The following is a 19,016-nucleotide window of genomic DNA, read 5'->3' on the forward strand; positions in this document are numbered from 1 at the left end:
GGATGCTGACAGCAGCAACAAACGTCTCGGCTGTTCCGCAGCGAGGTGGGTTTGTGTCCCCACGTGCCGTACGGTCCCCAGGAGGTTTGGGTTGGAAGGGCTTGCTCTGCAAGAGGCCAGACCGCCTCCCACTGCATGGCTTCCTCGCTGCTGGTCCTCGTCTCTCACGGGGCTTGATATTTTACACGTAGGTACCCTGGTTAAAGCTGTCTTGCTGTTCACAAGAGGTGTGGTTTTTGCTGGCTGAGAACAAGTGGCAGATCTGGAGCACGCAGGCGACGTGGGAGTCCTGGCTGGAGGAAGCCCAGAAGGAGTGGGAGCACCAGCACACTGCAGTGGCTCAGGCGAGTTTCCCAGTAATGGGCATCGCGGCCAGATACCTTAACCTCTGCTCTTCTGCTTCTGATGTTTTCCCCTTCTTGTCATCTTTAAGACTCGTTGCTCACACACTTCTGTGCCAACAGTGCCCCGATGAGACCCTCCAGGGGCTTTTCAGCCTGGGTAAACTGGCAATAACGTAGCCCTGGGTTACGGGTCCACAACATAATAGCAAATCTCTCATGAGCTCAGATAACAGCATATTCTGTCTACTTCTAAGTACCTTACGGTTTCTTGGTTTCATTTTGTAGTTGTGAGAAATCATGACTGAAATAAAAGGTGCCAGTGAATGTACCGAGCCGTGTCAAAGCAGCTCAGGCTTGGGTCACTTCAAAGTCCTTGACAGGGAGAACCAGAGGTTTTCCCTTTAAAACCAGTCATGAGATGAACACCCTAGAACTTGGGGCAGATGTGTTCTTTGCACTTTCTGAAAAAAACCCAAAAAACAAACCAAACCCCCCCCAAACAAACCCCCAAAACCCAACACCCCCTCCCCCCCCTTTTAGTTTTGGGCATGTTTCTGAAAGCAACCAATGTTCACATGACTTATTTAGCCAGCCAGAAGCATTTCAGTAGGAGGCTGTGGCGGTGCGTGAGAGCCAAGGAGTGCATGACGGGCTGCTCTGGGAAAGAAGGGGCCTGATGGTGACTTGATGAATAAGTCGTTCAAGGCACACCTTCACTGAAAGGCCATACGCTGCTCCCCTCCCAGCTGCTTCTCACGAACCATTTTATTGCTTCAACATGGGTAACTGCCAAACAGAGGAGCTGGGAAATCGGCTCTCTGCATAGAGCGGCGATCGATTGCGGGAAGAGGGCTGGGTTTAATGGGGAGAGCAGAGCTTTACAGGAATCCCGCGCGTTTTGTGGGGGTCTCTTGATTTTTGCATGAAGCCTGCATCACGCAGCAAAGTTGCTGACTTAAACAAAAGTGCTTGATTTCTTCCTGACTCGAGGTCTGGAGCTTCTGCCAATAGAAGGAAGCGTGGAGTCAGTCTTTCAGCTCTAGTAATTGCTTGCTGATGGTGTTTGGTAAAACTAGGGGACATTCAGGGGCTGAATTCTGTCGGGAATGCTGAACCCCGTGTAGGGTGTACGGCTAAACGTGGTAGTTCAAGTGCCGCCTTAGGCCCATCGGTCTGGATGATGGCATCAGTCTTGGCTGGCAGCTGTCACAGGTGTTTGGGCACACAGGACAGGACCCTGTTCTGCTGAGGACAGCTCCTCATCCACTTACTGCATCGGCTCGTTTTCCTGCATTGATTTGCCCGGGGTGTGCTTTTTTAAGACGGTGAAATGAACTTAATCGGGCTTCTATTAGTTTTGAGTCTTCTCCCCAGCAAGCTGTTGGATACAGTTTTAGAGAAGTAATGGTGACAAGCCTTTGCTGGTGTGGTATTTTTTCACCTGTGTGGTGGAGAGAATACTTAAATTGGTAGGAGAGAGTCACCAAAAGCCTGGGCCTGTTGCACGTGTTGCCAATGTTTTTGCGGTTCAGCTTGTCAGGTTGCTGTTTGTCCAAGTACGTTTCAGAGCTGGATACTCAGAAGCCGTCTGGACGTGGTGCTGGGCAGGCTGCTCTAGGTGAGCCTGCTTGAGCAGGGGCTTGGACCAGATGACCTCCAGTGATTCTGGAAGGCCGCCTGCTTCCAGAAGAGAACTTCTGGAAGTTCTCTTCCTTGTGATTCTGTGATTCTAGAATTTGTGCTGGGAGGGGCAGGCACCGGGGCGATGGCACACCGGTGTGGTATGCTGGAAATGTCAGCTGCTGTCTCCCTCTCTTAGGAAGGCTGCGCGTGTGTTCTGTGCTGAGACACTTAGCACCTATGTCTGTCTGTCCAGGTACGCCAAGCAATGTAAAAAGAGCGTAAGTTCAGAAGGGACTTTAGGAACTTTTGCTCGCTTAGCCACGTTAGACAGGGGCTGCGACTCTTGAATGAAAGTATGGTCGTGTTAGAGAATAACCATAGGAGGTGGCTGGGTAAACTGGCTCCAGTGTCAAATTCTGAGCTGTGTTGGTTTTGTTTGTGTTTTCCTTTGAAGGGAAGTCAAATCTATGGTCTTAGCTGTTGGGGGTTGTTGGGCTAGAGAGCTGAAATTCTTCCTTCTCCTTGCCTTCTGCTGTAGGTTTGGGCTTGTGGAGCATCCGCACAAACTCTGCAAGAGAATCTGTAGGCTGCGCTTGAGTGAAATAAGCCTGGCTGTGGAGTTCCGATACAGACCGTCTCTGTTATGCTAGTGGCTTTTTAGACTAGAACTTAGGCTTTGGATGAAATGTAGGGTGGTTGCCTAAAGCATCGGGGCGGGGGGGGTGTTTCTGCCTAAGTGGGAAAGAAATGACCCGGTGGTACTCACAAAGTCACCTGCTAACTCACTCACTAAATCCTCTTTCGGCTGGAGTAAAATATGGCAAAGCGCAAATTCACTGAACCCGACTACTAAGGTGCAGAAAGTGTCTTTTCCATCCACTGCTCCTCCAGCGCTTGTGAGCTGCCTCCTGCTTTTCTGGGGAAAATGTCATTGAACCAGTCGTTAATAATAATTCAAAAAATTCTGTCATTGTCATCTTTAGCTGTTATTCAACAAAGTGGATGCTGGTTTCTCAAAAGGACTTAGTTTTTCTTCCATTTCTTCTTCTTTGGCTTCTTCCCACTCTGTGTCCTGTTTCCTTGGAAAATGTGACCTGAATCGTGTCGCACGCTGTTGTCCGTTCTCTGATCACCAGGTAGCACTTCCCTGAAATCGCTTTAGCTTCCACATCTGGCTGAATGAAAGAATGATGCCTGTCAGCTGCAGCCTTTCTCAGTGAGACAGTGAGTCTCTACGCGCACGAGGGAGTTAAAAGTTGACTGACTGTGTCTCGGGTGGTGTCCTTTCTAAAAGGAAAGGGTTCTGCAGCTCTCCTTGCAAATTGTGTGTGTAGTTTCACACGTGTATGAGCTAGCGTAACGGCTTACTGCCACAAAATGGAGACGGACGAATTCCCTCTCCTTCTTCCCAACGCACTGTCCTGCCTCCTTCCTTGTGCCAACTTTCATGCTTGCTAGTTCTCTCTGCCAGCCAGTTTAACTCTCTAAGCTGGTGGAAAACTATCTACTTTTCTGGGTTCGTTTCCCATCTTCTTAGGCAGTTAACCTGGCTCGTAAAGTGCTCTAAAAAGTGCTCAAGTCAGTGCAAGGTAAGCCGCAGGAATACAGCAGTAGAACAAAGGAGCAGATGGAGAGATGGGAGGTGGCAGCAAGGCCTCTCTTCCTGCGGCAGTGAAGGCAACGTGTTTTGTGAAACCGTATCTTCAGCTGCAACTGAGCGTATTTTTAGCTTTTTCTTCAGTAAGCCTGTAACATTGTTGGCCTTTGATTTTCCTGGACTACCGTCAGTCAGAACTGACATCGCAGAACTCTGACTTGGCTGTATGTGATTCCACTTGAACATGTAATTTCTCTTTTTTTTTTTTTTTTTCCCCCTGGGGTTTTTTAATCCAGAAATCTGTCATCAGTCTATGACTTGTGGCATGTTCCTTTCTTTGGAAACAGTTCATGGTGTTTAGAGGTCATAAGTAGCAAGGGTGAAGAAGAACGGTAATTTTGGCAACTTGTGCACAGACCACTTTGGTGTAGCATACAGCAGGGAGGTTGGATTCTGGCTTCCTCCTGAACATGGAGTAGGCCTGTGGCATTTTACACTGATCTGTTTTCTACCAGACAGAAGGAGGAATGTGACTGTAGTTGTTGTTTTCAAAGAGAGCAGAAATGCAGTTAGTGTTGGATATCGCTCTTAAAGGAGAGGCTTCACGCCTTTAACCTAGTTCTATCTAACTATTTTCCCACTGTATGGATTTGCCAGTAATCCTTGGTTCAACTTAGCAGAATGATGCAAGTAAAACGTCCTGATAGCCAGGTCACTGTATATACAGTTCAGGCTTTATTGTGGAGTTTATTTTCCTAGTTCCATATTACCAAGCCAGATGTCTAGGAACAAAATGTTTCAAACGGCCATTGGCGTACTGGCAGAAACCTGGGCATGCCTGATGGTCTAGCGTTTTCACGTGCTTTTCTATGCAGTTAATAACTGCAGCGGAATTAAATTTAAAGTTCCATGAATGGTCCGGGCGTGGGAGTGTTACGTACTTGATGGTTCTTAGCGGTGGTATGGGCCTGATAAGCACATTTGTTGTGTACTGTAGGCAGGAGTACACTGTGTCAAGGTGTGAGCTTTCCACCAGAGAAGAATTCTTTCTGATTTGGTGGGGAGTTTGGGGTGGCGAGTGGTTTGTTTTTACGCTCAACTCTCCCCAGTAGAGTATCTTAAAATTTGATGTGCAATTTGGCCACGCCAAGTTCTGTGCTCTTGGCCTGTCCAGGTAGGCAGTGGCAAAGGCAGGGTGACGCAGGGTGACTCTTGTTCTTCCTCTTCTGAAATTTCTTCCCGTGATAATCTTCTCTGGTCATTCCTCCTTTCTTATTCAGCATCACGGTATTGCTGAAGGCACCTGTCAAAACAGCTGGACGTTGAAGGCCTTTGAGAGATGCTATTCACCAACCCAATAGATCTGTATTTGTATTTGGTATTATGGGTTACTCATAAAACATATGGATTAAATCATGACAATTAAACTGAGCCGGAAGGCTGGTCAAACTGTGGGGCTTTTTACTCTCTGGAGCCCCTGGATGCAGTGCAAAAGTTCATCCCGCTGTCCCTGTGAAAGGATGACAAGTACCAAAAAGCAAACGCGAGAAAACTACTGCAAATGAGTTGTCCCACTTGGAACTTGACCTGTGCTAGTTGTGAATGCTGGCAGGGCGGTCAGGCTGGCCGGCTGCAGCAGCGTCCTGCAATACTGGCTTTGCCATCGGCAACCTTTTTTTCCGAAGGTTGACTTGCGCTTAGTGCGGGACCCTGGCTTACACTGCCTGTGTTTCACGCGCTCGTTGTTTTCATGCTGGCAGAAGATACTGGAACATGTTCTCAGGTAGAGTGCTTGTGACCTGAAATATAGTAGATTCCAATGCCCAGGCTTTAGAGCATAACCTTTCTCCACAGAAGTACAATCTGTGTAAATGGTATTATTTATAAGCGTTTCCCTTTAATAACTTTGTGTTGCTCCCAGAGTCTGGTCTTCAGAACTAGCTGTAACCTCCTATGCCGTAAGGAAAATAGGTTATTAGTGCACGCTGGAAGAAGCAACCATAAAACTTTGCTTGCGGGAGAACATGTGTGCTACAGTTAATGCAATGGGCTTTGTGTGCCCATTGAAGTGGCTGGCTGTACTGGTTTGTGGCATAGGGTAAGGGTTCTGTTTGATGCCCGAGTTGGTCAGCATGTGTAACGCCCAGGAATAGCGAGCTACGTAGAATATCTTCCTTCTGAGACTCCATGGAGAAAGCAGTGCTATTTGAAGAGATGCTTGAACCTGTCTTGTCTTCCGGAGGCTTTTTCAATAACCCATAGAACTTGCAAAACGTAGTGAGCTGAAGTAGTTTGTATTTCCACGTGTGTGGAATATCTCTTATTTAGCCTCCTATTCAATCTTGTAAGTCACCTGAGCTTTTAAGTCCCCGTCCCCCGTCCCCCATCCCCCCAAAAAATCTATCTTGACATAGTGAAACGTGAACTGTCTGTGGAGCACCGATAGAGGTGTGGAAACTGAAAGGCCTCAAAGTTTTTGTACAATAGTGCAGAGATGTGATAAGGACTGGCAATAGGAAGGAAAGGACTGGAATAAGGAATATGGGGATTTAAGTGTAGAAAAGAATCCGTGTTTTAAGGTGCTGTGTTATGTTCAGGTGATAAGTGTATGGAAAACTACTTTCCAACTGATGAGCTATGAAAGTCTGTATCGCTTGTCATGCGGAAACATCAACGGTACATTTTCTGGAAGAGTTTGAGAGTGAAGGTAGTTAAGAACTTAGTATTCCTTAGAGTTCAAAATAAACACACAAGAAGTGAACAAGACACAAACGATGCCTGAAATCTACTAGAAGACAATTGGCAATAAATAATGAGGTACAAAATCAAGAGCAAGGACTAATGGAACCTCACACCTCTTACTGCAGCGCTAATTGAAATACGCTTTTTCTCGGATTGCATCTTACTACAGACTCGCATATCTGAGTAGACTTGAACTCGGTGTATTGTTTTTTTTCCTGTTATTGACCTTACCAATACCCCTGTGTCGCTTTTTGTTGGTGATCTCATAGGCATTAGAAAAGTAAAAGGATTCTCCTTTTGCTCTGCTGTGAGATCAAAAACTGTCCCGAGTGCCATTTTTTGAAGGAAAAGAGCTACAGGAGCTGTCTAGGAGATTACTTGCGGCATACTGATGAAACTTCTGTCAATCTCAAAAAGCAAATCTCAGTTATGGCTGACATGAGTCTGTTTTTGCATTTTTTTCTTTATTTACAGTGAAGAATGCGAGACCTATCAGCTCAGGTAACGAGCAGTCTGCTGCAGTTTCCAGAGGTGACTACTGAGGCACTTGGGGAAGATGAGAAACCCCTAGGTTCTGTGCTGAGCGGGAAGTTTTCTGGAGGTGAGCGTTCTCCTTTAAATTTGGTCTCGGTCTGAAGTTCTTATTGCCTGGAGGTTACCTGAAGCACAGGGTCACAGTATTGACTGTGTCAGGCTGGTGCTGTTGTTAAGATGCATCAGGTTTCGAGAGAACAGGAAGGAAGTTTTAACTATTAAAAATGCTAATATTAAAACCTTAAAACTAGTATAGTTAAACTTTGAAATTACAGCAACCTTCACCAGTCTTGTGCTATTAAAATAATTTAGTTAAGCATGCTGAGTCAGCGGGCCTTCCTCAATGTTGTGGTCACTCAATTTTTAATTAAATAAAAGGCAGTTTTCAAAAAAGTGATAGTGTTGTTTTGGGCCCTATTTATTTGTACCAGCTCAAGCTCTATGACCATCATAACACCACATGCGGAACTAGTTCTTCTACAACGTTACAGAGGCACCCCCCTCCCGCCGCCCCCCCCCCCCGCTTTTTCTTTTCCTAGTCTGAATACAAACAGCAAAGGAAGAGGATAACACTGTTAAGCGCTGCAGCCATATTTCCAACGTATTTAACAGGGTGCAGATGAGTACCCAGGGAGAGCTGCTGAAAGTGGCTAAGCAGATTAGGTAGTTGACTTTCTAGGTGATCCGCAAGTAGAGCTAGCTGGGTGCCTACCTGGTTGTCTAGGCTCTGTTAGACCAGGTGGAATCCATCTACCTGACTGAAAGTGCAGTAATTGAGTTAATACTTCCTCCGAGTTTGTTCAGTGAAACAAAATGTGTTAAATTCTTTCTGTCGTCAGCCCGTGTAAAAGATCAGATGTACTCATGCAGTGCCCATTTGACGATAATTTCTTGCTGCCGTCCAAATCCCTGCCCCAAGTAGGCGTGTGTCAAGTAAAATTAATAAACTAGAAATGAATTGGTTTAGATTTGTTATCTTTGAAGTGTGCTTTAAGACTCGTATTCCCGTATGTATTTAGACGATTTCTAGCCAAAACAAGCCGAATATGGGATGAAGTCTCTAGATCAATATGTTGTCATCTTCATCCCAAGCAGTCCAAATCCTTCAGTGCGGGAATGACAAGTAGAAATGCAAAATAATAAGGTTGTTAATATTAAGAGGTAGTGCTGGAGGATCTCCATGGGTGATTTTGAATAATTGACCACAACTAGGGAAGTCGGTCTTCCCTTTTGGGTACTTTTAGTGAAGGAAAGGGGCAGTGGCTGTGATTTTTCAGTTGTTTTCAGTCTTGTATTGGAAATTTGCTTTAGTCAGCTTTCTTTTCTCTTACAGGGAGAAATGGCTTGGCATGGCTGGCGTGTGGTCCTCAACTGGAGGTAGTGAGCTCTGTGACGGGAGAGCGGCGCTCTGCTTACCGTTTCCGTGGAGTAAAGAAACAGCCTCCCACCATTCGTGTGGTAAAGCATTTTTCCTGGCAGAAGAGAACGGGACTGCTGGTTGGGTTGGAAGAAGCAGAGGGAAGTGTTCTCTGTCTGTACGACCTTGGAATATCGAGAGTGGTTAAAGCAGTTGTTCTCCCAGGAAGGGTACGTACACTTTAATCGGAGGAACGAAGCTTTTGCGTTGTCAGGTGCTGCGTAATCCTGTTTCAGGAGAAGCTTTGGAGCGTCTCTTTGTAGGCGGTATTTTTTCTATCTTGCATTAGTGCAGACTGCCACTTCAGAGTATCCAGTCAAGAGAGCCTTGGTGCAAACTCTTGGGCTTAACGGTACCGTTATCTTTTGAGCTTACTGATTGTAAAACAAGTTTTCTGGGTTTATGGTAGAGCACATAGTTACCTAATTCTCCACTGCCACAAAAAGGCATTGAGAACTATCTTTTATTGGCCAGAGTGAAAAAGGAAAAAAACCCCCGCTGTTCCCAGTGTCTGTAACATACATTTCCGAAATGCTTGATTTCTATGTATGTTAGAAATACTGTCTTTAAAATATCTGAAACTTCCATAGTTGTGCTGTAAATGACTTAGACACATTCCCCTGAATCTCAGACTAGCAAGCGGGTGGCTTTAGAGCAGAACAGATTTTTATGTTGACTTAGGATAGGAAAGAAGAGCCGTTAGGGAGTTACCTGACGGATTGTTGAACGATTGACTTTCAACCTGCAGTCCTTGAATCGCTGCTTATTGAATATTGTGTTTGTGTAGATGGGAGAGGCTGGTGGAATGTTACTCATTTTTTTCTGTCTTCTGTAACCCAGGAAGTCCAATGATGTAATGTCCCCTAGTCTCATTATCTTAATGTAAACAAGAATCAGTGCAAGTTAATAGAACATCAAGATTGACTATATTGGTTTTTTCTTGATATAACTGGAAACAATGCTTTGCTTTTAAGTCTTATGGTCCTCTGCATTTACTTTCTTGTTTCTGATGTGCTAATTCCGGCTTCACTTTTGAATGATTTCTGTTCAGCTTGTCAAACAGCTTAAATGCTAGCTTGCAGTTTTCCTGTAGGTAACTGCTATAGAACCCATAACTAATCACGGAGGACCCAGCGTGAGCACTGAGCACCTACATCAGAGTCTGCGATGGCTCTTTGGAGTGGCAGCAGTGGCTACAGATGTTGGTCATCTACTTCTGGTGGACCTTTGTTTGGATGATTTCTCTTGCAGTCAGAATGAAATACAAGCATCGGGTAAGCCTGCAGTTTTTAAACTTGAATTTGAGAGTAGGAAAACTTGTGTATAAACAACATGCATCCCACTTGGAAGACACTAGTGTGCAGGCATTTCTGACTGCTGGTTACAGATGGCGGTTTGCCTTGGTATAGTCCCGACCTGATTAAAAATGGGAGTGGCTTAATACTCCTTCTAATGTTATAAATGCCCCCCTGCCACCAAGATCCGTACGTCACTATGATGCTTGCCAGTGAGGTGTAGGAATTTTACCACGTGAGTCAGTGCAGCTGCCTAAGAGGAAGTTGTGTCAGAGGCGCCCTATTTCTTGGGAATGTTCTTCTGCTTCTGTGGGTTGACTTGGGGCAAATTTTAGGCTTGCTTGTTAAAATGAATCTGACTTGTCAAAAATCGTGCATTTGGATGACTGAAATCTCTAATTTGCATATTTGGATTGCATACGCTGTTTTGGCTATTACAAGAGTGGCTTCAGGAGTTGGTGTCGCTTCAGCCAGCTTCATCGTGAGGCCCAAACGTGTGATTTATAGAGCCCAGGAAGAATTTGTCTACGAAGGTTACGCTCTTACTTGGTTTTAAAATACGAGTGAGAATACCTGTCCGATCAGAGAGTTCTTCTGTTCTTTGGAAACATACAAAAGAAAGCGTTGCATAAATGGGTATTTTGCCCCAGACGGTAGAATTGGATGAGACGTGTTGTCACGTCAGTGTTCAAAATGCAGCCTAAATGGCCTGACACATTAACTCATGGCGTGGTTTTGTGTGTGTAGGTCTAGAAGTTGTCACTAGAATTCCTGCTGAAGTTCCACAAAGAAGAGAAGCTGTGACCAGAGAAGGGAGACATCTCTGCTTTCAACTACAAAATCCTTCAGGAACAGCAATATCAACCCTGTACTACATAAGCAGAAGCAATCAGCTTGTTGTGGGTTTTTCAGATGGCTGCCTGTCACTGTGGAATATGAAAACTTTGAAGAGGGAGTAAGTAGGCCTTTACAGCTGGCCATGCCCGGAGGTGCAGGGGTCTCAATTGTTTGCTTACGGAAGCATGTTCATGAAAGAGAACATTTTAGGGAGTGAAATTTTGGGTATAATCTTGGGATGTTTAGAAATCCTCTTCTGAAATAACTATTAAAAGTCATACATGGATTAAGTGGACCGCCTTCTCCCCAGTGGACTAGGATTGTTTTCCTTCTTGTGCCTGTGGCTCGAGGGATTGTGGAAAGCATGCTTCTTGGGGTTACGTCAAGCAGTTTAGGATGCGATGGAGCTCATTTTTCTAAGACGCTTTGTCCGATCAGTAGTGTTCAGTGAAGCCAGGAAACGTATGTGTTTTGATGAACCAGATTTTAGGAATGATTTTTCAGAACCAGCTACTGCAATTAGGGCATACATTGAGAAGCTTACGTATGTTAATAATGTGGGTTTGGGGATAATATTCTTTAAAGCGCCCAGGATGAAACTAGTGAGACACGAAAAATCAATAGCTGATCCGTGCCTGAAAAGATATTCTTTCCTACATGTCAGCCTTGTCCAAAATAGGGGACTGACCCATTCCAAGGCAACGTTGCGTGTGAATGAAAATTTGCTTGGAACACTTGGAGATGAGGATAAGGGGCATGTAAATCTATAAGCAATAGAAAAATTAAGAGACGATTTTATATCTGCCAAAGGGCAATCACACGTGAAATATGTGACCAAATTCAGATAGGGATTGGCTTAAGCAAACCTGCAGTGACTCACCAGAAACTGTTGGATGCATAAATAGACAGTGGAGGACTAACTGGGTGGCAAGAATAGATTGTGAAGGTACACGTAAGGTTCAGAAGTCTGGAGGAAAAATGCTTTACGTAGCATCCGAGTAAAGAAATGAGAAAGTACTTGTGTTTGGCCCTGTCTTAAATTTGTTCAGAAGGTAGGCTGCATTTTAAGTTCAATATTGAAGTCGGCTGGAACAGGAGGAACAATCTTTTGCCTGGCAGCTGAAGTAATCGTTTATGTTCTTCCTCCCTAGGCAGAGGAGGATATAAACCCAGGTTATTGCATTTGATGGACAGTAATTTCCTCAGCTCTTGACTGCTGCATAAAAAGTAGTCGCTTCCCTGACTCACTTGTCTGAGATGGAAGTGTGACCTTCTGTACTTTGGGGATAAGCACGGAAGGATAAGCTTTTTTCTCAGAAGATGCTTCTACCCTTCTACAAACAGTTAGGGCTCATCGTAGGCTCACAGGTTTTTATTTTTCTCTCTTTTCCCCTTTTCCTTTTTTTTTTTTCATTTTTTCTGTCTTTCTTTTTTTTTTTTTTTTCCCAACCACGTAGGCACCACTCTCAGCTTGAAGGAGGAAGGATTCCTGTCTATGCTGTTACTTTTCAGGAGCCTGAGAATGATCCTCGCAATTGTTGCTACTTGTGGGCTGTTCAGTCTACACAAGAAAGGTGAATAAAAAGTTACTATAAGCCACTGAATGCATTTAAATTTTTTTGTATCTTTGTTCACATACCGTTGATACATGTATATTTGTTTTGTTTATGTAGCCGTGCAGGAGATTCTCTCAGGTGTGGAAGGTGTTAAGCTTACACTGCAATTTTTACAGGATTTAACAGATGTGAAGAGGGACCTACTAGTGCCTACCTTCTGAAAGAAGGCAAAGCAACAGTGGCTGTATCTTTGTGCTTGCATTCTTAAACGATTTCCTTTGTTTCTTGAGGACTGCTTCACGATTTGTTTGGTACTCGCACCATGGTATGAAAATACCATTCGAAGTAGTTGGGGCTGCAGATCTCGAGCGCTAAACGTGCCAATATGACAGCCGGCTGCCCCTAAAGGAGGGAGGTGACAGTATTGCGGATTACCTTGTGCCAACTTGCGCGGTCTTTGGAGCCTTTGTGAGCCAGGCCAGCTCACCTGGCAGAGACCGATCCCTGTTGAGCAGCAAAGTCAATGGTTTCCTGCTGGGCTAATGACCCGAATCAGTATGTGGAAGGGTGCAGCGTGTGTATGCAAGAGAGGGGCTGGAACTTTGGTGGGAAGGGAAGGGAAGGGGAGAAAGATCTCTCTCTTTCAGCATCAGCAAGCTATTTAATCAGCTCAGCCGTTCACAGTGTGGCAGTCTTTTTAAGTTTGACTTTAAAGCAACAATTTGTAGTCCGTACAACATATTAAAGCTTTCAAATTGTATGGTTAGCATTTGCCCCTGAAGCTGTTAGTGTCCAAATGTCCTCCTTTGCACGTGACCAGTTATCTGATGGTTTGGGAAGTGGTGTTTTTCTTTTCAGCAAGAAAACATCAGTCTAGATCTAATAAAATGATAACAAGGCCTCTAAAGCAGCTTTGTAATCAAATGTCCTAATTTCTACCTTTTTCAGTGAAGGTGACGTCGTGAGTTTACATCTGTTGCAGTTAGCATTTGGTGACAGAAAACGCTTGGCCCCAGGACAAGTCATGTATGAGGTAAGGCGTGCACGTATGTGAAAAGATGAAAATAGTGATTTTGTCTATGTGAGTATCAGTGAAGTTGTCAGGGGTGATTTTTACCATCAAAATTCAGAGGTGACTGAAACCCCAATCTTTTGCTGAGTCTTCTTGGGCATGTTTTATGCTGCTGCATCTCTTGTAGTGCTCTAAGCACTTTGGCAGGTCGACAGGAGAAAGATGCTTTAATCGTTCTCCAGTTTCACTTTTGAACTTCTGCTTTGCTTTATCCTCTTTTAAAAGTTATTTGTAGCTACAGTCTTAGCAGTGGCAAAGACCTTGTACTGTGTGCTGCTTTGGAAGAAAACCCAGTCGTCGATATCCATTCCTCGCGTGGCTACTTTGTTCTGTCTCAACGCTTTAATGTTAAAATGGGGGACCTTTTACTATTTGGCAATGCTTTGCCTTGGTCATCTTCTTTTCCTGAAAAAGGTGTGACGAGTGTCAGATTTCACCTCAGAGGGTTGAAATGTTTCAGCAGCTTTGAAAAATGGGTCTGCTAAAATTTCCGGTTTTAAAAAAAAGCACACAAAGTGATTAAATAATGTGGTTTGCGTTTGTGACCTGAGAAAGCTGTGGTGTCGCTAGTGTGAGACTTTTAACCCTCTACAGACAGTGCAACCAGTAATACATTCACAGGCTTCTAAGAGGTGTCAGGCACCAGTCTCTGCCTTTGAGATATTTTACTCCCCTGCTGTTCCTGCGTTCCTGTGATGAGCGTTGTGCAAGGTTGAAACAGGAACCAATCTCACAAGGTAGTTGAAGAGAGAACAAAACAGCTGGACCTCTGGGGGGAAAAGTCAGGTTCTTCAGCTAGCTTCCAGATGAGCCACTTACACATGTAGCTTCATACCAAGACTTGCTAACACCTCCTGCCAAAAAAACCCCCCAACAACTCCCACCCCCCTGGAAACAAACCCAGAAGAAGCATTAGTACAGGATCTGTGTTCTACAGAGGACACTTGGAGTGTCGGAATACTTCCCTGTAGCCACAGATTGGTCAGTACTACATGACTGTCTGCCTGCGTGACTGGCTGAGTCAAGTTTCTTGTCCGTCTTCCGTGGCAGAAAATTGAAGAGTTGTTCCCAATTGCCAGGCCAAATTGGAGGAAAGGAGGAGGAATCTACTGTTGACCCTTGTTCGTTGAAGAGAGTTCACAGAAGCTTGAAAGAAAGCTTGAAATCTAGTGCATCCGGCCATGGTCATGGAGCGCACCTTGACATTTGTCCTGCATGATGCTTGCAGGTGGATAGAGTATGCAGCCCCCACGTCCACATCAGAGTCTGACGAGTGCATCTCATTTGAAAACTGTCTTCAGATTTTACGGGTCAATAAAGTCATTATTTAACATCTTCCACGCAGTGGAGTTCCTTAACTTAGATTTGCTTGCCCCAGTGGAGAATTTAAAATACGCTGTTTTGCTTCAGAAGTTGTCTTCGGCAGGAATTGTTTGATATCTTTTTTCCCTTCCCCTCAGCCCTAACTTTGGGGGGGGACTGGCTCTTCACAGATGAATAAAAGTTGAAATTTCTAGCGGTTAAAATTCATCTCTAAGAGGTTGATGGAGTTGTAGTACTTTATCTGACGAAAGGGTCTTTTGGCACGGTGGACCTGTTCAGGACATCTTTTATTATAAACTGTGTTTGGTGATTATTCCTTCTGTAATAAAAATGGGATTCTTTGCTTAGGCTTCGCGCTAGTTTTTCAAAGAGATGGTTTAGATTTTCCTGTCTACTCTGCACATGTCTGTTATTTCCAAAGTTACTTGATAAAGTAGAATGAACTGTGCATACTGCAGAGCAAATTTTAGCGAGGGAAATGCTAAATTCTGAAAATGTGCAAAGCCCGTTACTATTTGACGCTTCATTCTCTTGCATGTCAGATGTAGTTTCTATTTGCCATCAGAAATAAGCTCAGGGGAAATATACGGTACAATATGCATATTATATTATACATATATACATTCTTTCACATTTAGCTATAATGTATGTTTTTATCTCAAAATGACCTTTTCTCTCTCCTTTTATTTTTTCCCCAGGGTCTGGAATACTGTGTCGAAAGATACAGCTTGGGTCTCACAGGTGGAGTCTTTCCCTTGAGCGGGCAGGCCAGCGATATTAAATTACTTAGCTGTCAGACTGTAGAAAAACTTCCCAAACGTGTCGACGGAGAGGATAGCGTTAATGCAGGTTTGTTCTAATGTCCCTGTTTGGTTATTCTAAAATAAGTAGTTTTGGAATCTAAGCAATGAATGCTGTTCTGTACCCCAGTCTGTGAGTCTTGAATACCTTTGCAGACTAGCTTGTTGGGCTTATTTAAAAAAAATAAATGGGTGCTTAAGTTATATGGGACTTCTTTAAAGGAAAAAATAAGTTGTATTTTATGCTTGCTGACATGCTATAGTGATGTATGGTGGGGTCACCTGCATGAAGCTTGTCAGTCGTTCTATTCCTCCAGCTGTCGTCTTTGAACAGTAAGATGATGCTCCCCATTGCTTAGGAGTGTTACCTGAATTTTTCTTTCCCTGTTCCAACCTATGTCTGCATCTGCATCCAGCTGGTGGCCGGTCACAAGTGGTGTTCCCCAGGGCTCGGTATTGGGGCCAGTTCTGTTTAATATCTCTGTCAATGATCCGGACGAGGGGATTGAGTGCACCCTCAGTAAGTTTGCAGATGACACCAAGTTGGGTGGGAGTGTTGATCTGCTTGAGGGTCTACAGAGGCTCTGTGGAGGGATCTGGACAGGCTGGCTCAATGGGCCAAGGCCAACTGTATGAAGTTCATCAAGGCTAAATGCCAGGTCCTGCTCTTGGGTCACAAGAACCCCATGCAACACTACAGGCTTGGGAAAGAGTGGCTGGAAAGCTGCCTGGCTTTGGGCCCCTCGCTACAAGAAAGACATTGAGGTGCTGGAGCGCATCCAAAGAAGGGCAACAGAGCTGGTGAAGGGTCTGGAGAACAAGTCTTACGGGGGTGGCTGAGGGAACTGGGGTTGTTTAGCCTGGAGAAAAGGAGGCTGAGGGGAGACCTTACCACTCCCCCCAAGTACCTGAAAGGAGGCTGTAGCGGGGTGTAGTGTTGGTCTCTTCTCCCAGGTAGCAAGTGATAGGACGACAGGAAATGGCCTCAAGTTGCGCCTGGGGAGGTTCAGGTTGGGTATTAGGAAAAATTTCTTCACTGACTGTGTTACAAAGCATTGGAACAGGCTGCCCGGGGTTGAGTCGCCATCCCTGGAGGTATTTAAAAGACAGGGAGATGTGGCGCTTAGGGACGTGGTTTGGTGGTGGACTTGGCAGTTGGCTTTAGGGTTGGGCTCAATGAACATAAAGGTCTTTTCCAACCTAAGCAACTCTACGATTCTGTGATCTGCCTGTCCATTTCTTCCTCTCTAAATCTAATAGGTTCCTACACCTGCAAGTTCTTAAAGCAATAGCTTTCCTTGTCCATATACACAGTTAAAACTCTTACGAAGTCTTTCATTATCTTGCAGTAATTAAATGTCCCTCTCTGGGTTTACAAATTCACTTATGTTCTGACCCTATTTTTGAGCCTGCTGCAGTGATAACTTCCATGGCCCTTTGTTTTGACTGCATTATTCACCTTCCCTCTCTTCTGACTGGCCTTTACTGATGTATGATGTTTGCAAAGAAGACACTTGCATGATCTTTCTAGGCTACTTCTGTTTATCATCTTTGACTTAGTCCTGAAGCGGCAACTTGCATCTCTTTTGTGATGCCATCCTCTATCAACAGTGTGTCAAAATCGAACAAAAACACCTTTGGATTTTCTCCACTTGTGTCACGTTTCTGAGGAGAGTGCCTCCTAAAAGCTTGTTAAAAACAAACACACACCACCACTCCACCACACCCGAAAAAAAAACCCCAAACCAAAATAAGAACAACAAACCCCCTTTCTGTCTCCTTTTTATGAAGCATGAGGCATGGAGAAATACCTGTAATTTCTCGGATGGTTTCTAATTAGCTTTCATTCAGAATCTGTTTGAGTTAAGTTCTAGGCACACATGAGCTGCTGTTGGATGTGGGTTGAGGCTAGCAGAGAAGCTGTCTTCTGAATTATGAAAATAATTGGTATCTTCAAAGGCACTTGCAGCAGCTACAAAACGGAAGCGGCACAGATGTTCACAATGAAACATAGTAAAGTGTGTGAGGATCCCTAAACGTAATGATGAATTCAGCAGAGAACAGAGAAACCTTTTGCCAAACAAACTGTCGCCTTCTTCCTTACTCTACTAGGGTAAATGATATACCACATCCTTTGCTTACATCTGGAGAATGCGTTCTCCCCAGAGAAGACAAACCATTCCACTTATTGAGAGAACTGGAGTATAACATTGTGAATGTTTTATGTTAAAATCTTTGTTCCAATTTCCCGTTTGTTGGGTTTGGGGTTTTTGTATTTATTTTGTGTGATAATTGTGTTCGTTCATTCTGAATGTGCTGGAAAGGAGCTATTCTTAAAACCTGTAATTGAGTCCGATCTGGAAATTAGTAGTGCCTGCTGAGTGATACCAGAAGAAGGGGCAGTATGACTGAAACCTGTCACAGAGATGTTTGCTATTCCGTAAATTTTTTTTGTTGTTCTCAGTGAGTGTTGTGCTTTGTGAGTGATATAACAGAATTAAGCCAAAATAGGAAGTGGTGTTTTAAACATATCAGCTATAGCGTTATTTTCTACAAACAAGAAACAATGTCTTGTCTTTTACAGTAATATCGCCTGACACCAGTGTATCAATCTTCAGCTGGCAAGTGAATACATGTGGTCAGGGAAAACCATCTGCTTACTTGGGTGTATTTGACATTAATCGCTGGTATTGTGCTCAAATGCCAGATTCACTAAGGTATATTTTTATTAAGTTGTTTTCAATATCCCTACAAATCAATCATTTGGAAGTCGGTGTTTAGCTTATGCACTTGCTTGCTTTCAGGCCAGAAGAACTCCTTCATGATTGCCCCTATTTTGCGTTGTGGTCACTGGATACTGTAATAAGCATGACTTCTCCAAACCCCATTTTGGATATTCTGGTACACGAGCGGAGTCTAAGTCAGGGAGTTCCTCTTTCTCGTCCACCACCTGAGCAGTTTTTTCATCCAAGCTCCTACAATTTTGGTAGGTATTTCACTGCTTTTGATAGTGATAAGCTTAAAGTGAGGTCAAATGCCATTTATTGGTTCTCCTGTTCATTGTTTGTCACTCAAACCCCATCCGAAACCAAAAAGCCCCAAACGCCCACAAGCCCAACCCTTGATTACGTTGTACTAACAAGGTGTTTAACACTGTGACACATATCTGACAGTCTGCTGAGTTTTGGGTTGTGGTGCTTTTGTAATGTAGCCTGTGAAGGGGTGATGGTCATCAAATGAAATGACGTTGAACTGAAGCTCAGAGCAGAGCACCTTGATAGCACTAGAGATAAAATTGCTACACGCAGTAATTATTTTCAAAAAAATAAGTTTGGAAGTGATCTGATGAAGAAAATGGGTACTCAGTTACAGCTTTCCAGATACTGCTATTTACAAAACGTAAAGTGGTCATAAGCTAAGTGCGAGAGTATGGAAGGCTGTCAAACGTTCATTGTCTCTGCAGATGGTACGTGCTTGCTGAGCTCCGGAGTTGTTCGTATGACTTGCACCGGCTTCCAGAAGGAGGTGATCTTTTACTGTATCTTTATTGAGAATGGCAAGAGATGAACCTTTCCTATGTTTTCTATTGCACTGCTTTCAGGGTCGGAGACCATTTTATGCCCATCCTGCCCATCCACATGCATGATTGCAATGGTGTCCTGCCAGTTTTATGCAAATGGTAACATTTTAGGTCCACTCTTGGGACTGTAGAACTACCACTGTCTCCTGTTGAAGCACGCTGAGGGATTGAATGTCTAGAGCGGAATACAACGTTGCTGTAGGAGCAGGAACAAAACTGTTGTGGAAGTTGGGGAAAGCTGTTACTTCTGCATTACCCATCAGTGGAACTGCCTCCATAGTCTTGAGTTAGGGTTT

General features: G+C 44.2%; 1 protein-coding gene across 1 annotated transcript in view; it reads left to right on the top strand.

Annotated features, from left to right (window-relative positions):
* The first annotated feature begins 205 nt into the window (after positions 1-205).
* The window catches only part of LOC142038103 (protein ELYS-like), a 43,041-nt gene continuing 24,230 nt past the window's right edge, over positions 206-19,016 (top strand). The window contains exons 1-11 of the mRNA XM_075043145.1: positions 206-344; positions 6,781-6,907; positions 8,174-8,427; positions 9,351-9,531; positions 10,300-10,507; positions 11,847-11,963; positions 12,894-12,978; positions 15,039-15,189; positions 17,725-17,857; positions 17,945-18,126; positions 18,604-18,665. Of these exons, the coding sequence (XP_074899246.1) occupies positions 6,787-6,907; positions 8,174-8,427; positions 9,351-9,531; positions 10,300-10,507; positions 11,847-11,963; positions 12,894-12,978; positions 15,039-15,189; positions 17,725-17,857; positions 17,945-18,126; positions 18,604-18,665 (1,494 nt within the window). The 5' untranslated portion in view covers positions 206-344; positions 6,781-6,786. The remainder of the gene's footprint in view (positions 345-6,780; positions 6,908-8,173; positions 8,428-9,350; positions 9,532-10,299; positions 10,508-11,846; positions 11,964-12,893; positions 12,979-15,038; positions 15,190-17,724; positions 17,858-17,944; positions 18,127-18,603; positions 18,666-19,016) is intronic.

Source organism: Buteo buteo, chromosome 12, assembly GCF_964188355.1.
Source record: "Buteo buteo chromosome 12, bButBut1.hap1.1, whole genome shotgun sequence".
NCBI lineage: Eukaryota > Metazoa > Chordata > Aves > Accipitriformes > Accipitridae > Buteo > Buteo buteo.